This window comes from Neopsephotus bourkii, unplaced genomic scaffold, assembly GCF_033783945.1.
Source record: "Neopsephotus bourkii isolate Nb327-2 ecotype Australia unplaced genomic scaffold, CSIRO-AGI_Nbou_v1 NB_1825, whole genome shotgun sequence".
NCBI lineage: Eukaryota > Metazoa > Chordata > Aves > Psittaciformes > Psittacidae > Neopsephotus > Neopsephotus bourkii.
In genome coordinates this window covers 4,199,292-4,216,175 of record NW_026902298.1, presented here as the reverse complement: position 1 = coordinate 4,216,175, position 16,884 = coordinate 4,199,292, and the positions used below count along the sequence as shown (strand labels likewise).

Below are 16,884 nucleotides of genomic sequence, written 5' to 3'. Positions count from 1 at the left end.
GACAAGATTTGAAATGAACCACCTCCCCCTGAATGCCAAAGCAGTGACTGTTTACACAATTAAAAACTTAGTCTCAGCACTGCTCAAAACCCCACATATCCTGTAACAGCATCACATAAAGAACTTAAGTGGCCGCATGTTAACGTTTTCCACTTTACACAAGGTTACAGCCACACACCAGCACCTCCTCTGTAGCTGATTATAAACCTAAGTAAGATTATTTATTCACAGCAAGACTTTTGAATTCATTTTTGCACAGAGCCACAAGACACTTTTTAAACACAGAAAATACTTCAGAATGTGGAAGTGCAAACAGAAAAACAATTCTTATTTCAGACTGTATGGGCAGAGAATAAAGCTTTTGGTTTGCATCACAACCTGTGAAAAGGAGAAGCTAACTGTAGTACTTTTAAGAGAAACCCTCGCTTTTGTATAGAAAAAGCTGTTTGTAATTTTCAGACCAACTTTTTCTGCTCCAAAACCCTCTGTGGAGCTGGTATTTAAGCATTTCAAATGCACAACTTTCATTCTGACAGCTGAGAGTTTTAAAAGGAGCAAAATGATTTCTGGGCTGCAACTGCTGCTCTGTTTAATTATCACTATTCTATAAGTGACATCAGGAAAACACATCAGACTTTAAAGTCTTTCTAAAGGTAATTCAAAGCATGGGGGATTTAATTTCAACTGAAACATTTGGAACACAGAAAGCAATAATTAAATGTAATATGTAATTCATCAGAACAAAGCAGGACCATTTCACCAGCCAGTCCTATGGCAAGGGTAACATCACAACAATCAAATCGTAAGTCAGCAGCATGAACATACACTTTGTAAACTATATTCATCTCAGAAATACTTTCACACTGCGAATTTTGAACACAGATTTGAAGCTTTCTTCTTCTGTAAAACAAAATCAGAACTCCAAGACAAGTTTTCACAATACTTTATTGGTGCCAGAAACCACAAAGAAACAGTGGGACAACTCCTGTCAATGTGATAACTGGAAGAGTTTAAGTAGGACTGCCAAAAGTGTGGAAAATCAAGATTCCAAACTCCTGTGTATTAGAATTTGCCAGTTTTGTTAAAAGGCAGTACAGAAGCACAGTTGCAAGTGGGTATTTACAGATTTTAGCCAATGCACTCAGCAGTTTTGCCAATCCACCAACCTCCACATACACACCTTTGTCAATATCCTTTGTGCTCCAACAAGGATTAAATTCTGTGTGGTTCTGGTAAATCTCGTACCTGACACTGGTCCATAACAACTGTTTCCCAAATATCAGGAGCCTGCAGAGAACCCAGCTCAAGAACAACTTTCCTTCGTTCTTTACAACGCCACTCTCCATTTCATACAGTCCTTAGAGCAGTCCTCCAGTACCTGAAAGGGGCTATAGAAAAACCTGGAAAGGGACATGTTAAAGGCACATAGCGGCAGGACAAGGGGGAATGGCTTTAAACTGACAGAGGAGAGACTGAGATGAGCTCTTAGGCAGAAGCTCGTCCCTGTGAGGGTGCTGAGGCGCTGGTTCAGGGTGCCCAGAGAAGCTGTGGCTGCCCCATCCCTGGCAGTGTTCAAGGCCAGGTTGGACACAGGGGCTTGGACCAAGCTGCTCTAGTGGAAGGTGTCCCTGCACATGGCAAAGGGTCGGAACTGGATGAGCTTTATAGTCCCTTCCAACACAAACTATTCTACAACTAATAGACCAGTGCCTCAATTGCTGTGTTGTTACACACCATTCGCACTGACAGCAGGACATCCACTTTCCTTTTCAAGCTCTGGTAGAAGACTACAGGGTTGGGGGTGAGGGAAACTGAGAGGAGTGACAAGCCTGCAGCAGCATTTTACCCACCTCACTGAGCACCTGAGGCATTTCCCTCCTGCCAGCAGTACATGGGCCCTGAACATTGCTCTGATGCAAATGGCAAATATTGCTGGAAATAGAAGAAAAAACCCTCCCTTCCAAAGAAGTTCCCATTTCTACACCTATGTATTACCACACACAGAGAAAGCATTGCTTTTCCTTGCAGTCCCACATCAACTTCTTCAGCCCTCGGACTGCATTTTCCTCCCCTTCTCTCAGAGCAGAGCCATTTCCCTTTACTCCCAAACCTCATGAACTCAGAAGCACAAGTGGGCAGCAGAACCCGCCAGGTAACAGAGACTGCTGCAGAGAATGGAGGACAATACCTGCATTTCCTGAAGGTTTGAGGAGGAAAATATGACTGTCTGACAACGTAAGGATCCAAGAGAAAGGAAGAAGACTGCTAAGATTGATGTGAAGTTAGAAGAGCAGGAGAATCTTGCTCTTAGAAGCTTCACCCTTTTCCTCCACCACGAAAACCCTTGATTTTCTTCAAACACTACTGGGATTTCACCTTCTGAGAAGCCTTGAATTCTCTCCTGACCCACTTGATCTGTCAGAGCACTGCCCACAGCAATTATCATCAGAAATGCCACATGCGATAGAAATGGGTGTCTGAGAGCAATCCAGACACTGAAGTCAAGCATTATCTTCATCTCAACAACTAGCAAAGAGTTAACTATAAAAGTCAATCAGCTTTCTTTAGCACTTAGTATATTTCTGATATGTAATTCTGCATAAGCCATAAGCTTTAGCTGAGAGGGAAGTCTCAAAACTGATTTGCAGTATTGACACTTTTGCTATTTCTAGGGTGGTTACTCGCTATGAAAGACCATATTAAAGGAGCATAAAGATAACTATTACATCGATCTTCTAACAGATACACTGGAACGTTGCAAAATGCAAAGCAGCTTTGCATAGAAGGCAAGAGACAAAGTATGAAATGTTTTCTCTGACTCTTGCCAAATGTCCTGCTCTGAAGTGATGGATGGATGAGGTTTCCTGAGGCTAAGATGCCAAAGCCAATTAGCCATGTCAATCCACAAGAACGCCAGCTGCCAGGGTCTAAATTTATTACTGTAGTACTTAAAAGTGAAGCCATCAGCAGTGTTTAAGTTCACATGACTCCTAATTTTAAGACCTGCTTTTTTAGATTGAGGGTGGGGGTAGCGACAATGACCTTATGTTTCAACCTTTTAACATCATCATAGAATGCCACAAATTACCCATAATTTGATTATGAAAAGTATTCTGTTAATCAAATTAGTCTATGTTATGTTCTATTCAGAAGAAAGTAAGACTCCTGCTTATTTCCCTTCTCATCTGAGTTTTATGTAATGTTTATATTTAAAAGTAGCAATTTATTTCAATATTGCCTGTTTGGGTTGCCAAACTGCCTTCCCCACAGAACATGATATGTGTAAAGTATATAGCTCACCCATTTATGGCATCTCCTTCTGAACTCCAAAATACAATTTTTGGAGAGTGTCTCGAGCATTCGTTGACTGGAATAAAACATATCCAAGTCTTTGATTATTTGAAACCATCTGCATTTCATTTCTAAGCAAGGAGGTTGGAAATGTAGATCACACAATACACTGCCCTGCACAGTCACCACAAGAAACCCAGTGAGTCCATGAAAGGGTAAAATCTTTCTTTCTGCTTAGGTGCCTGTGGAACAGATCTGAACGTTACTGTCAGGCACTGAAAAGCGCCCGTTTCTTTGCAATAACTTCCATATTCCTCCAAACCACTCGGAAAAATTTGCTCCTTTTCAAGTAGCCTACATTAACTTTATTAAGATCTTAATAGAAAACATCTTGGCTTTTTGCTACTACTACATATACCCTTTCCTTTCCTCTGCTGCTCCAGTACACAACCAGTACATGGTATTAACAGCATCTCCTGAACTGCTCTGTACCCTGAGGATGCTGAGAGAACGAGACAAAAGCAGAGGCGCAACGAGGTTAAGAAAACCTACAAGTCTTCTGAGAAGAGAAAATGGGTTTTCTTTGTCATATTCTTATCCAAAACTGGGTTTAGGTACTTTTAGTTATTTTTAAGTTTGGAAGGTTTTAGTTATACCTGCAAAAACATGCCCATGCATGCCCAGGTGTTACAGCAAATTAAGAATCATTACAAGAGCTTAGCATTAATAAATGCTGGTTCTCAATTACTGATTTGACCCATAAGAGTGCAAAGCAAAGGAGAAAGAGACCAGAATGAGTACGGAGTACATTCTAGTTATGCAGATCTTTCAATCCCTCTTGGTTCATTATGATTTTTTCCTTTGAGATGTTTCTGAAGGACAGCTTTATATTTTGAGGCTTTATTTTGCAATGGAATTTCAGTGCCATTAGTGTCTAAGAATGCTCTATTTCATTGCCATTTCATTATAGATTATTAAAGACTGTTGTTTGAAATTCTATTAAAAAAAGCAAGCCACATTTCTCACTCAAGCACGCTGCCTTCATGTGTAACTGAATGTCATTAGCTTTCTTCTTTCCTTTTTGCTCTTTAAAATCTAAAGGATTCTGAAGGAATGTAAAGGAGAAATCTTGCTTCTCTTTGCTGAGTTTCATAAACCAGGTTATATTCAAGTCCTCTGTCACTGCCAAAAAGTGCATTTATGATGCCTGATCATGATGCTGTGACACCAGCCATACCAAGAGTCAGAGAACAAGAGGCTGACTCTGCCTGGCTTTAAATCATGAGAAGAGCAAATGATGCGAAGGCCTTAGAATAAATGTCAGATGAGCTCCAGTCGAGTATGCCTTCTATGAAACAGCAACTCTGAGAGCTCTTTGTGTTCTACCCTGTTATTCCACTAAGATCCATGCAAAGAAGCAGCAGAAGCTACAGAAGAGCCCTCCTCCTAAATCCAGATGACAAATAGCAGAAAAACACCATCCTGCAACAAAAGGCAGGATTACTCAAGGAACATCTCATAGAAGCGAAGGAACCAACCCTACACAAAACCCATGTTACAACGTGGTCCAAAACAAAGGCAAAAATGCCTCTATTAGAGGCGGGGATTCAGGACTCTCAGCTGACTTTCCAACTTGAGATGTGTTACATTAGAACCATAGCCTCAGGGAAAACACTGGTGAGTTGGTATCAATGCCTAAATTTATAGCAGAGAAGACTTGTTTCTTGTTAGCACTAAAATTAAAGGCTTAACTTGTGACAGAAGTTCAGAAAGGATCAACCACAGCCAGCATCAAGTCATCACCTGAGGCAGTTTGTCCATGCGGCAGCAGAAACTCTGCCCTCAGTGAGCACTTGAGACTTCTTTCTGGGCAGTACCAAGTTCTGGCCTTTTTGATCTTCCCCAGCAGCAAATGAAAGGTGCTTCCCTTGGGAGATCATACACCGCTTCACAACCATCCCAACATGGGGCAACAAGGTAGGAATTACTTTATGATCCCAAGTTCCAGCTCAGTGTGGTTTTCACTGAGGAAAATCCAAACAGTTCCCTGTTAACTTCCAAATAGGATTTTTTTTTTCCTCTCTAAGTTAACTGGGAGGTCAGAAGCTGAATACCATAGAAACACAGAATCATTTAGGTTGGAAAAGGCCTTTAAGTTTGAGTCCAACCATTAACTTAGCCCTGCCAAGTCCACCGCTAACCCACGTCCCGAAGTGACACATCTACACCTCCAGGGATGGTGACTCCACCATTTCCCTGGCCAGCCTGTTCCAGTGCTTGACAGCCCTTTTGGTGAAGAAATTTCTCCTAATATCCAATCTAAACCAAGTACCAAAGTACTTGTGCTGTCCTAACAATAACTTACAAAACTGAGAAGACAGGGCGATTTACTATTGTAAGAACAGAGCTTGCCTGTTACTTAGGGGTTTTTTTTGGCCAGCAAGAAAGAACAATAAGGACATGAAGTGACAGGGCAAGGGGAATGGCTTCAAGCTGAAAAAGGAGAGACGTGGATTAGGAAGAAGTTCTTCCCTGTGAGGGTGCTGAGGCGCTGGCACAGGGTGCCCAGAGAAGCTGTGGCTGCCCCATCCCTGGCCAGGTTGGACACAGGGGCTTGGAGCAAGCTGCTCTGGTGGAAGGGGTCCCTGCCCGTGGCAGGGGGCTGGAACTGGATGAGTTTAAAGGTTCCTTCCAACTCAAACCAGTCTGTGATTCTATGATGATGGTTTGCCAAAACACATGGGATATGCTAAACACCAATTATTTCATAGAACAATCAATGATGAAGTGACAATCATGAACTTCTTGTATTTTAAAGGCTATTTCTGAGCTGGCATGAAATGTTCTCCTGCACTGAATAGCACCAGCAGCTCAGAGCTGCAAGTTACACAAATGAAAAACATGACTTGATAGTCAAACAGCACATTACTCAAAAGAAGAAAACCCAAACAACAAAACAACCCCTTCAACCTGTATTATTCATAGAATCCTCCCTCATGTAATTGCAACCGGCACAAGGTATTCCTTGAAACATTCGTAACAACTCAGACACACTGTACAGAAAGCATTTGATAAGCTGGTGAGAAAATCACTCAGGAATGTTCAGTCAGGGCATTTCTTGCTCCTTTACAGCATTACCAGCTTGCCTTTAGCAAAAACACAGAACTACAGGATCAGCAAAAAGCACAGCTTAGAAGTGGGTTCCTGTTGCTGCTTTGTCTCTTGCCATCACAAGTCTCACCCCTCTTTCTTCCACCCTTCCACATATCACCCTCGTCAAAAGATGAAACCATAACAAATTTAGAGTATGTGGAAAGTGACATTGAGGGCCCTTGGCCTCAAACATCTGAATGCTGGTTTATATTGTGCTGTATCTTTGTCAAGTTTCACTGCCTGTGTGTACCATGTATCTTAAATTAGGCTAATGGCTTTCATTTCTTCAAACTACTGCAAAGCATGAAGATTTAGTGATATTTTGCATCACTTGGACTTCCATCCTGTAAAAAACCCATACAAATATCTGGAGTTAAAGCTGACTGAAGAGCTCTGGATACTCATTTCTCCATCACATCCTTGGGGATTTCTTTTGAAGTCGATGCTGCAGCATTTTTGCGCGCTCCTAGACCAAATATATCAAGCTTTAAGAGCACAACTTACACACAGCCCTCACATTGACTGGTTGGAGTAAACAAAGATACAGACAAAATGAACCCAGATTTCATCTATTTATGCAACTGAAAAACAATTCAAGCGTGAAACTACTTCAACTACTTTAGAACTGCAAAAAAACTTTGTGCTCAGCTGTATTACACATTCTCTATCATATACAGAAGCGGAGCATCACCCACTGGAATGCCTTTGATCAATGTGTTCAGTTCAATAGATATTTAATGTGAACAGTATTTCTTGGTAGCTTTATTTGTTAACTAGACTTGAAATACAAAAGAAAGAAGTATTCCTGCAATAGCAGCTGTAGGGAAGGGAAGGAGCTGATAGCGCTGAAATGAACAGCGATGAGGGGAGCAGGCTCTCAGCTTCAGAGCAAGCTGTTAGAGTGAACACAGCAGCTCCCAGGGGGTTCCCAAAAACTGGATGCACAACATCCTGACAGTCTGTCCATACTGCACTCATCACTGTCCTCTCAGCACTTCTCTTTATTGTCACTGGTCTTTAACATATGGTATCTGCATTGCGCATCTCTGGGAAGATGTACGCTTCCTCCCCTCCTTTGCTTTCATACCACTGATGACAAGCATGGCTGTGTATTCCTTACATTATAACAGTATCTTTGCCTCTGCATAGCAGTACTTACAGACAATTCTTCATAAATGGCAGACAATATCAGCACAACGACAAATTAAACACAACCTCCATAATTCTGTACAAACTTTATCCAGGTGCAATTGCTGACACCATTTCTGCAACCCCCATATCCAGGACTTCAATAATCCCTCCCCTCTGCCTGTCTGGACTCTTGCTAGATTTCTCTTCATAATAAAGACAACAAAATTCCTCCTTTCCTTTGCCCACAACCCCGTAATTTTCTTTATCATCTGCTCACTACTTTAACTAGAACAGATTCTACATTTTCTCATCTTTTTTCCACTTGTTATAGCTGGAACACTCCCACAAAACAATTTCCATTACAACAGCTTAGCTCCAGTCCCTTCATGACTATTGCCACAGTAAATACCCATTCCTCATCTCCAAATTGTACTTTTCAGCCTCCTCTTCTTTCAATCTTTTCTGTCTTATTTTTCATACCTATACCTTTCCGCTCCCTGATGCTGCCCCTATGGCTGTCCAGATTCACAGACTGGTTTGGGTCGGAAAGGATCTCAAAGCTCCCCTAGTTCCAGTCCCCTGCCACAGGCACGAACACCTTGCACCAGAGCAGGTTGCTCAAAGCCCTATCCATCTGGGCCTTCTGAGTCTGAATGTCCCAGAGGTTGAAGATATTTCTGTTTGGTAACTTTTGGAGTAAGGCCTCTCACTGATTTCTTAAGCAAGTCTTACTAACAGGCAAAAATCTGTAGTTTTTCTCTCTGAGTTCTAGCCTGTGTGCAATGTAGGTTGTGTATTGGGCACACGAAGACTCAAAGAACATGTCTCCAACCAGAACAATTACTGTTGGAACTTTACTGGAGTTAGTCTGTAGTTTGAACAGCAACTTGAAGTCAAACTGATTTGTGTGAACCACAATCCTCTCATGTGGAAGGGAGCCGCAAACACAGGTCTGGGGTGTGGAAAACCTTCAATCTGTGCAGCAGAGGTTTTCCAAAAGAGCTGTGAACTGGAAACAGAAGGGTGTTAGGAGCAGCGTGAGGAAAGTGTAGCTACAGGAATTTTGCCACTGGGTTAAGAAGAAAGGCTGGCATAGCAGTCCGTTGGCAAGCACCATGACCAAAGTAGATGATGGATTACTTGGGATTTATTGAAATCCTTATATCAAAGAAACTGTCGGCATTAAAATGAAGAAAGTCAGTCACTGTTTTGCAGTACCCTAAGAAACAAAACCTGTAGTTTGCATTCACTTCTAACATCCTATTTTCAGTTCATGGTTTGCTCAAAGACCCTGCACCCAGCCTGGCCTTGAACATTGCCAAGGATGAGGCAGCCACAGCTTCTCTGGGCAATCTGTGCCAGGGCCTCCCCACCCTTACAGGGAAGAATTCACTCCTAGTGTCTAATCTAAACCTCTCCTTTCAGTTTCAAGCCATTCCCCTTTGTCCTACCCTATATCCTTTTACCCTTGCAAAAAGTCCCTCTCCAGATTTCCTCTAAGCATTATTCCTATACCTCTTCCTCCCATCACACTCAAGAACCAGTCCTCAACAGCATTGCTCTGCCTTTTGCATCCAGCTGCCTTACCTTAATGCTTAAGCATTTCCAGTTTTATAAATACCATACATTGTAAGCCATAGCACAAAACAAAGAAAGCCTTTGAGATAGTGATGCACAGTTTAAATCTGAAATGTAGCACATAAAGAAACTTCCATATTTTTCTGATAAAGGCAAAAACCACATGTTGTAATTCAGCACATGCTTCTTTGGTGCTGCATTTCAATGGCAACATAGCAATTCTAAACTTTTACTTCTCAAGTTTTATATGAAATGGGTCCTACTCTCTCTTCCTACCTTGCATATTGAACACAAAAAACCCACCCCAATCCAAAAACACTGTTTCTTCAACTTAAAAGCAACAATTCAACTGTTGAGCTGTTCACAATCAAGTATGCCTTAACTGTCTGGAAATATAAGAGCTCTTACTCATGGACAGTCATTGATATCATCTACTTTTCCAGATAAAAATAACTGCAGAGATTACATTTCATTTTCCACCTTTCGTTGGAATCTTGGGGTTCCTTTTGATCTCACATTATCCATGAAGGATCATCTTATATGTTCACTACTAATGCATCTCTTACCGTGCTAGAAATTTCTTGACTTTAACATATGTAATCCAAAATAGAACTTGAAAGGCTCCATGCTTCTGTGTGGCCCACAGTAATGACCACACTGCTCCTCTGTTATGGGCTCTTATGGAAGCATCAGGTCTCACACTGTAACTACTTAAACACTTCCAAAGCCACACATTCAACAAGGTTAAGGCTCAAGCATATTAATTTCCTTTGGAAAACTTTGACTGACTTCCAGTGAGAAGCTCAGAAGTTGATTTTAGGCTCTGCATATCAAAACTGAAACTACAAGACTACAGATCCTTCACTCCTACCCTTATTTCTAGTCTCATATTTTAAAAGATACGAAAATCCAAGCCCTGAATGCACTGCTGTACAGCTTCAACTTAGCAGAAAAGTTAGTCTAAGAAAGCATTTTTAGTTGGTGTTTCCATAGAGCATATATGACCAAACAGCTTATTTTTAACCTGTCATTTTATTGTGTAAGAGGTAAAGAAACACAACTGGGGAGTTCAGGTTCACATAAACCTATTATCACAGACTTACTTAAAACTAGCCAGGAGACTTACTCACTTGTTTCTAACAGCTTCAGATTAAAGAACAATCAAAATGTTAACTTTATAACATGGGTCCTTAGACTCGCTGTTTCACTCAGAGCTGAGAAAACAGCAACTGTGCATAAAGACTTTAACACACCTTTCCCCTTCCTACTAAGTAAACTCAGCTCTGAGGATGAATTGTCACCCAGTACCAACAGGACAAGAGAAATACAACTTCGTGATTTAAAAGCCCTAAAGATTCACTGCAGCAGCAATCATAATTCCTTGTAACAGCCAATAAACCTAATCACAATCACATCCGGTCTAACTGGGCAAAGGCACACATGAAGAGTCACACAAAAAGCCTCAATTTTTATTGCTCAGGCCACAAAAGATTTAGGAAAACATGAAGCAAAACCAAAGGAATACATTTAGCTCGATGAGTATCTTAATAGGTCCTGACACGAGTTCTACACAATACAAGAAATGCAGTGTAATTTCACAACCTAATGATTCCAATTTGCCAGCTCTCAGAATGGGGCATGCCACAATATAATGATGACAGAAATACAGGGTTTACAGGCTTAGTAAATTTCTATGTGAATCTTATCAAAGCATATAAAGTTCTATGCCAAAGACAAGCTACACAAATAGGGAAACATTTACCATGATTACACAGCTTGCTAACAAGGTAAACATCTCATGATCAAGGGCAGTGTACAAAGTAAACCCTGGTAGCCCTGAGTTCACCACAGAGATCTGTGACTAAACTAAGTCATTCTGCTGAAGAGAAGAACATCCATTGCATCGAATGGTGTCCATCAAATGAAACTGCATCCAGCATAACACCATCCAACATCCCATAAACTGTGTGGCATCATAGCTTAAGGGCTGTGAAAGCAATGACAGCGTTCTCAGAACTGGGATACTCAGAGGTGCTGTTATTTCATTGCATTCACTTCTTAGAATCGTAACATAGAATGCCAGGATGGAAGGGACCTCCAAGGATCATCCAACCCAAGGTTCACTCTCCTCTTGAGAAGTCCATTAGAAGTGAATGATGGCATCTCCAGCTGATTATCACCATCCTTATAACCTGTTTCCTGAACAAGGAGTTTCTACACAGCTGCTCTTCTGAATTCAAGGAAAACTTCAACCTTTTATTAGAAAGAAATTCTTCCCTGTGAGGATGCTGAGGCGCTGGCACAGGGTGCCCATAGAAGCTGTGGCTGCCCCATCCCTGGCGATGTTCAAAGCCAGGTTAGATGGGGCTTGGAGCAACCTGCTCTAACGGAAAGTGTCCCTGCCCATGGCAGGGGATTGGGACTGGTTCAGCTTTACGGTCCCTTCTAACCCAACCAGTCTGTGATTCTTGGATTTTCAAGCTTCAGATTTCCTGGCAGGAATCAGACCTTGCTCCCATGAGTTACAGGGAGTGTGAACATCTCACTTACTACATTTCAAGAAAATGATCTGTCATTTCTTGAAATTAAGTCAAAAAACTTTATAAAGAAAAGGAATCCTAGAGGATGGGGTATGAGCCATCCAAGTCAAGCAGCTATAAAAATTCAAATAGTACTTGACAATAGAAACATTGTAGTAAAAACTGATTTCTTCCCTTTTGGAGTCTGTAAGCTCCACTCAGGAGTCAGTCTGTAATGGGAGGCAATCTATCGATACAGAATAACCCAAGAAACCATTTGTGCCTCAAAGCATTTATTAAACACCAGAATTTGAGAGAGAACTGTGTAACCCATTTGGCAAATGCATATGGAGAGTTTCGAGGGTATTTACCTGCCAACAAACACACGATGTCACCTCCTGCCAAAAGCAAATGCTCCCTCCCTAAATCTTTAGAATTACAACCACCATCAACAATGACTGTACAAGGATGGAAGAGAAGGTATCATGTTTATCACCCTACAATACATTTTCTTGGTTCCATCTCTTCTAGTCACTATCCTCTTCATCAGTTCTGCTCTTGCCCAGTTCTCCTGAGGCCACAGCAAATAGTCCCAGTAGTCCAGAGCACAGCTCTTCAGTTTTCTTTTCTGTAGTTTCTGCGACTCTTTATGCAATTCAAACTATACAAAAATGTCAGATAACTCTTCTGGCATAGTAAAATACTTCCTAAAGGAGTATGATCAAATTACATAAGTATTATATACTTAGAAGAAGTTAACGCATAAAGCAGCATTTAGCTAAATTTACTACTGATACTTATTTGAATGAGATTGCAAGCAATATGACACACAACTTAAATTGATACAACCATGTAGTAAAAACATTTGCATATACAATAGCCAAAAGCCCCTTAGTCACAATTTGCTCTTAAGATCATTTTAGTTACTTAGTAAGAAATAAACCTGAACCCAGTACGAAAGATTATAAATGAAATGGATCTCAGCATCAATTTTAAACAACACACATTTTCAATGGATCTTACATATCTTTATTCTTGAAATAAAGGACTACTTACTTGATTGGCCATGTAGATTGTGAGGAGACCTCTCCTATAAATACAAATGAGAGAATTAGTGAGTGAATTAAACTGTTTGCATACTAAAGAAAAACACTTTAAGATTTCTGAATGTTTTATTAAAGAAGAGAGCTTAAAAAGCAGATTATTGATGAAGGATGAATAATTACCACCATATAGAAAAATAAGTATAGCAAAAAATAAGTACAGCAAAAATAGCAACTTGACAAGCACAGTAGCCAAAGTGGTGATGAATTACACAAACCCGGTTATATATAGCAACCTGCTCGTACACAGGAGCCCTGAAGCCAGCATGAAGGGACAAGGTGCCTTGAACTACACAGCACATATGGTAGCATAAGCATAGTGTGGCCAAAGCCAAAGTATAATTGTGAATTTATAGTAAAATGCTGTGTGTAAGCTGTTGGCTTGTGATCAGTGCTATGAAACTCCAGGTGCTTCAGCAAAGGTTGGAAAACCCGAGTTCCAGTATTTCCCACTGGACCGGTGCTGTTCTGGAGTTTATGGTCAGACTTGTAGTATTTAGGATTTCTATCACTGTCCCCACAGCTGTTATACACAAAAAGCACCACATGTTGAACCATTTAAGTTTCTCAATATGGAACTGAGTTTATAAACCTGAACTCATTTGTCCTCACATCACTGAGGACATTTTTATATTGCTACCACATGAGTAACGGAAGGTCAAACCAGGCTTGGACATTCCACTTCATTGTGACATTTGAAGTTTTCAAGCATTCATAGAGTGCTTAAGAGAACAATATGTTAACATATATTGCTAGCACTTCAGTTGAAGGAGCAAGGAAAACAACATGACACGTATCAGGAAAAAGTCTCACAGGGAAAAAAGTCAGATACTTCATCTTTCTTGGATTAGTTCTGGGTTTTTTTGTTTGTTTGCTGTTTTGTTTTTTTTTTTACCCTGCAATAGTATGAAAAATTTAGGTTAAATACCAAAACACTCAGCTGTTTGGAAACACAAATTTACCCATGCAAGCTAACCTGGTAATAAAACACACTTTGAGTAATCCTGAGAACATCAGAACTTCAGTAAGTTCTGCAGTAATACATTGCCCTATGACAAGCAACCGGCTACTGAGTGACTGTCCTCATTTCAGCAGCAGCTTTAGGAGTACAGCCTGTGCATTCACAGTTGTATTATACACAGTGTGCACCAAACATCATGACTGTTGTTTGTGCACATCATTTACTCAGTGGCTTCTCTCCTGCAGTCTCTATGTCAGGCAGGCAAGGGGGGGACACACAGGTTCTTCCAGCCTCCCAATGAAATGCATTTTGAGTACTAAAAAAACTAATAACTGGAGCTAAATAACTTCTATTGTGGTCCCTTCTGGCTAAGTGTAAAATGCAACCCGCCAACCCCAAAGACAAAGAAAGGAAAAGGGACTAGAGCAGAGGAAGGAAAGAAATCAGCGGCTGCAGTGCAGCTGCACCGAGAGCGATGCCGAGAAGTCAGAGCTCAGGAGGAGGAAAAACGTGCAGACAACGAATTGGTGCACAAAGTCACTTCCTGAGCTGAAAATACAGCAGGTTGATGGATGACATCATGTGCAAGTGCCTGCAGCAAGCACAGCTCCATCAACTGCTGCAAGCAGCCCTGGCTAACTGCAAGCAGAAAGGTTTCTTCCTCCAAGCCCGTTCTGTGACTGCTCTCGAAACAAACAGCCCCATGCCCTGTGCAAATGCAATGTGATGCCTAACCCAACCCTGAACTCAACTGCTAAAAGTAGGTGGAAGTTCAGAAAACCTTGCACTTTTTGCAGCAATGACAGCTGATGGAAAACAGGACAGAAAGATGGAGTCAGGCCAAGCAAAGGGCTGCTGGTACAACCCAAGGCCTCTATTAACACTGCAGTTGGTAAGTAAGAGAAGAATGTAATTGGGAAATGGTAACAGAAGAGCAGGAAATAATTAAACATAAAAAATAATTAGTCAGCCATGTCTGACCACCTGTTTTGGGGAGGTTCAAAGATGCTAATACATGGCTAACATTTCACCCCCAAAGTCTATGACCCAGTGTGGCACATCAATCAGGAGCACCGACATCAGCTACATCAGCGACAGTCTGAAGAAGTCTTAAGAAAATTGGTATCTTTTACCTCAAAAGGGGGATTGCACAAAAGCAATCACAATTTAATTACCCTTCAATCCAAGTAACGAAGAGCTGTAGCATTCAGTATACTTTTCATTTTGTTTCTCCTTTGTTACCCCAATTTACACTTTCATGTTGAGCTTCTCACCAGTGGACACAGCCAAGTCTTTCTCCAAGTCTGCTCTCAACCCAGTCTCTGCCTAGCCTGTACATGTGTTTGGGATTGCCTGGACCCAGGAGCAAGACTTTGCACTTGGCCTTGCTGAACTTCATGAGTTTTGCATTGGCCACCTCTCAAGCAAGTCCATGTCCCTCTGGATCCCATCCCTTCCCTCCAGTGTATCAACTGAACCACGCAGCTTACTGTCAACTTCGAGAGTGCATCAGTCCCACCGTCCTTGTCACCAACAAAGATGCTGAACAGATGTTAAACAGATAATTCTCTTTTTCATTTATACCCTTTGCAAAGAAAAGTTTCACTTGATAAAATACACTTTTCAAACAACGTGAAGTTCAGACCAAACTAACAGCAACAGCTCTTCAACTATGGCCTATAAACCTCAACAGAGAGCCACATATTTTTGTGATTGTACAGCCCAGAGGAAAGAGTCTAAAATAACTGCTAAAAATATCAAAAGCTATAGGATAAAAATAGCAAGGAAGCCTAACAGTGCACTGGGCTTTAGTACCAGAAGTGTAGGTAGGAGGTCAAGGGAAATGATTAATGCCCTTTACTTGGCACTCACTATACCAGAGTGCTGCACCCTTGTTTTGTCCCCAGTATAACACAGGCATTGATCAGCCAGTGGGGAGTACCATGAGCACGGCTGGGAGGTCTTGATTTGACCTGAGGAAACAGTGTTTTCTGCATGGAGACAGTCAAACACTGAACAGGGACCCCAAGGGGCTGTCAGACCTCTGTCCTCACGGGTTTGCAAGGCTGAGCAGACAAATCCCTAAGGAAGTTGGTCTGAACACAGTGCTGGTTCTGCTCCGAGAAGGAAGCTGCACTAGCTGACTTCCCAAGGCTAACATTCTATGGAAAAAAGCAACTTCAAATTATCATATATAATTTTTTCCCACACATCATAACAGCAGAAGTGATAAATAAGCTGGCTTTGTAACTAATAAAAACCACAAGCATTTTCTTTAGTGAATTACCCACTTTATTAGAAAGACCAAATTTGTCTTCATTTCCAGTGAAGTCCACAAAACCATGGATAGGTTATTCTAAGGCTGCCTATCCTTGCAATTTGTACCCTCCTTTAGACAAGGATCTGTCTGGTCACTGAAGCCAGTTACATCTTTACCTCCACTGCAAAACTACAGAGTCCAAAGTCACCCACATACCACTTCTCAAACAAAAACTGAGCTCCTTCATTTTCCACAGTGTTCCCTATGATTTTAATTGCTCATGACTCTTTACCAAAACTGACCCAGTTTTTCAGAACTCATCTTCAAGTTCTTAAAATGAAAACACAGGAAATAAAAATATTTAGAAGTTCATATTCTTTGTTTAATCAACAGTAATTTGCCCAGAGAAGCTGTGGCTGCCCTATCGCTGGCAGTGCTCAAGGCCAGGTTGGATGGGGCTTGGAGCAACCTGATATAGTGGAAGGTGTCCCTGCCTGTGTCAGGGGTTAGAACTGGATGAGCTTAAGGTCCCTTCCAACACAAACCATTCAATGATTTTAAAGTCAAAGGAATCACTAAATGCCAGTGTGAGACTGTGCATGCATCTGCCTGTGAGCAAGGTTCATGTAAGTCCTGCACATTCTGGAAAACTTAAATTTGACTGAGGCTAAAGCCCAAATCCCCTTACACATGAGTTAAAGATCCTCCTCGTGCCAACAGAAGCCACGACAAGTGCCCAAACCTGCATGCCAACACATTGTTTGGAGAACAGTTTCCTAAAGAATGTTTTCTTGCTTAGCTTGACATATTACAAAATTCAAAGAATAACCTCACCTTCACCATTAACATGAGATTTTTGCTCCATACAATAGCATACCATACAAAATA

General features: G+C 41.2%; 1 protein-coding gene across 1 annotated transcript in view; it reads right to left on the bottom strand.

The window, feature by feature from the left end:
* The window catches only part of TMEM135 (transmembrane protein 135), a 164,863-nt gene that overhangs the window by 115,685 nt on the left and 32,294 nt on the right, over positions 1–16,884 (bottom strand). The window contains exon 4 of the mRNA XM_061343739.1: positions 12,729–12,762. Within this exon, the coding sequence (XP_061199723.1) occupies positions 12,729–12,762 (34 nt within the window). The remainder of the gene's footprint in view (positions 1–12,728; positions 12,763–16,884) is intronic.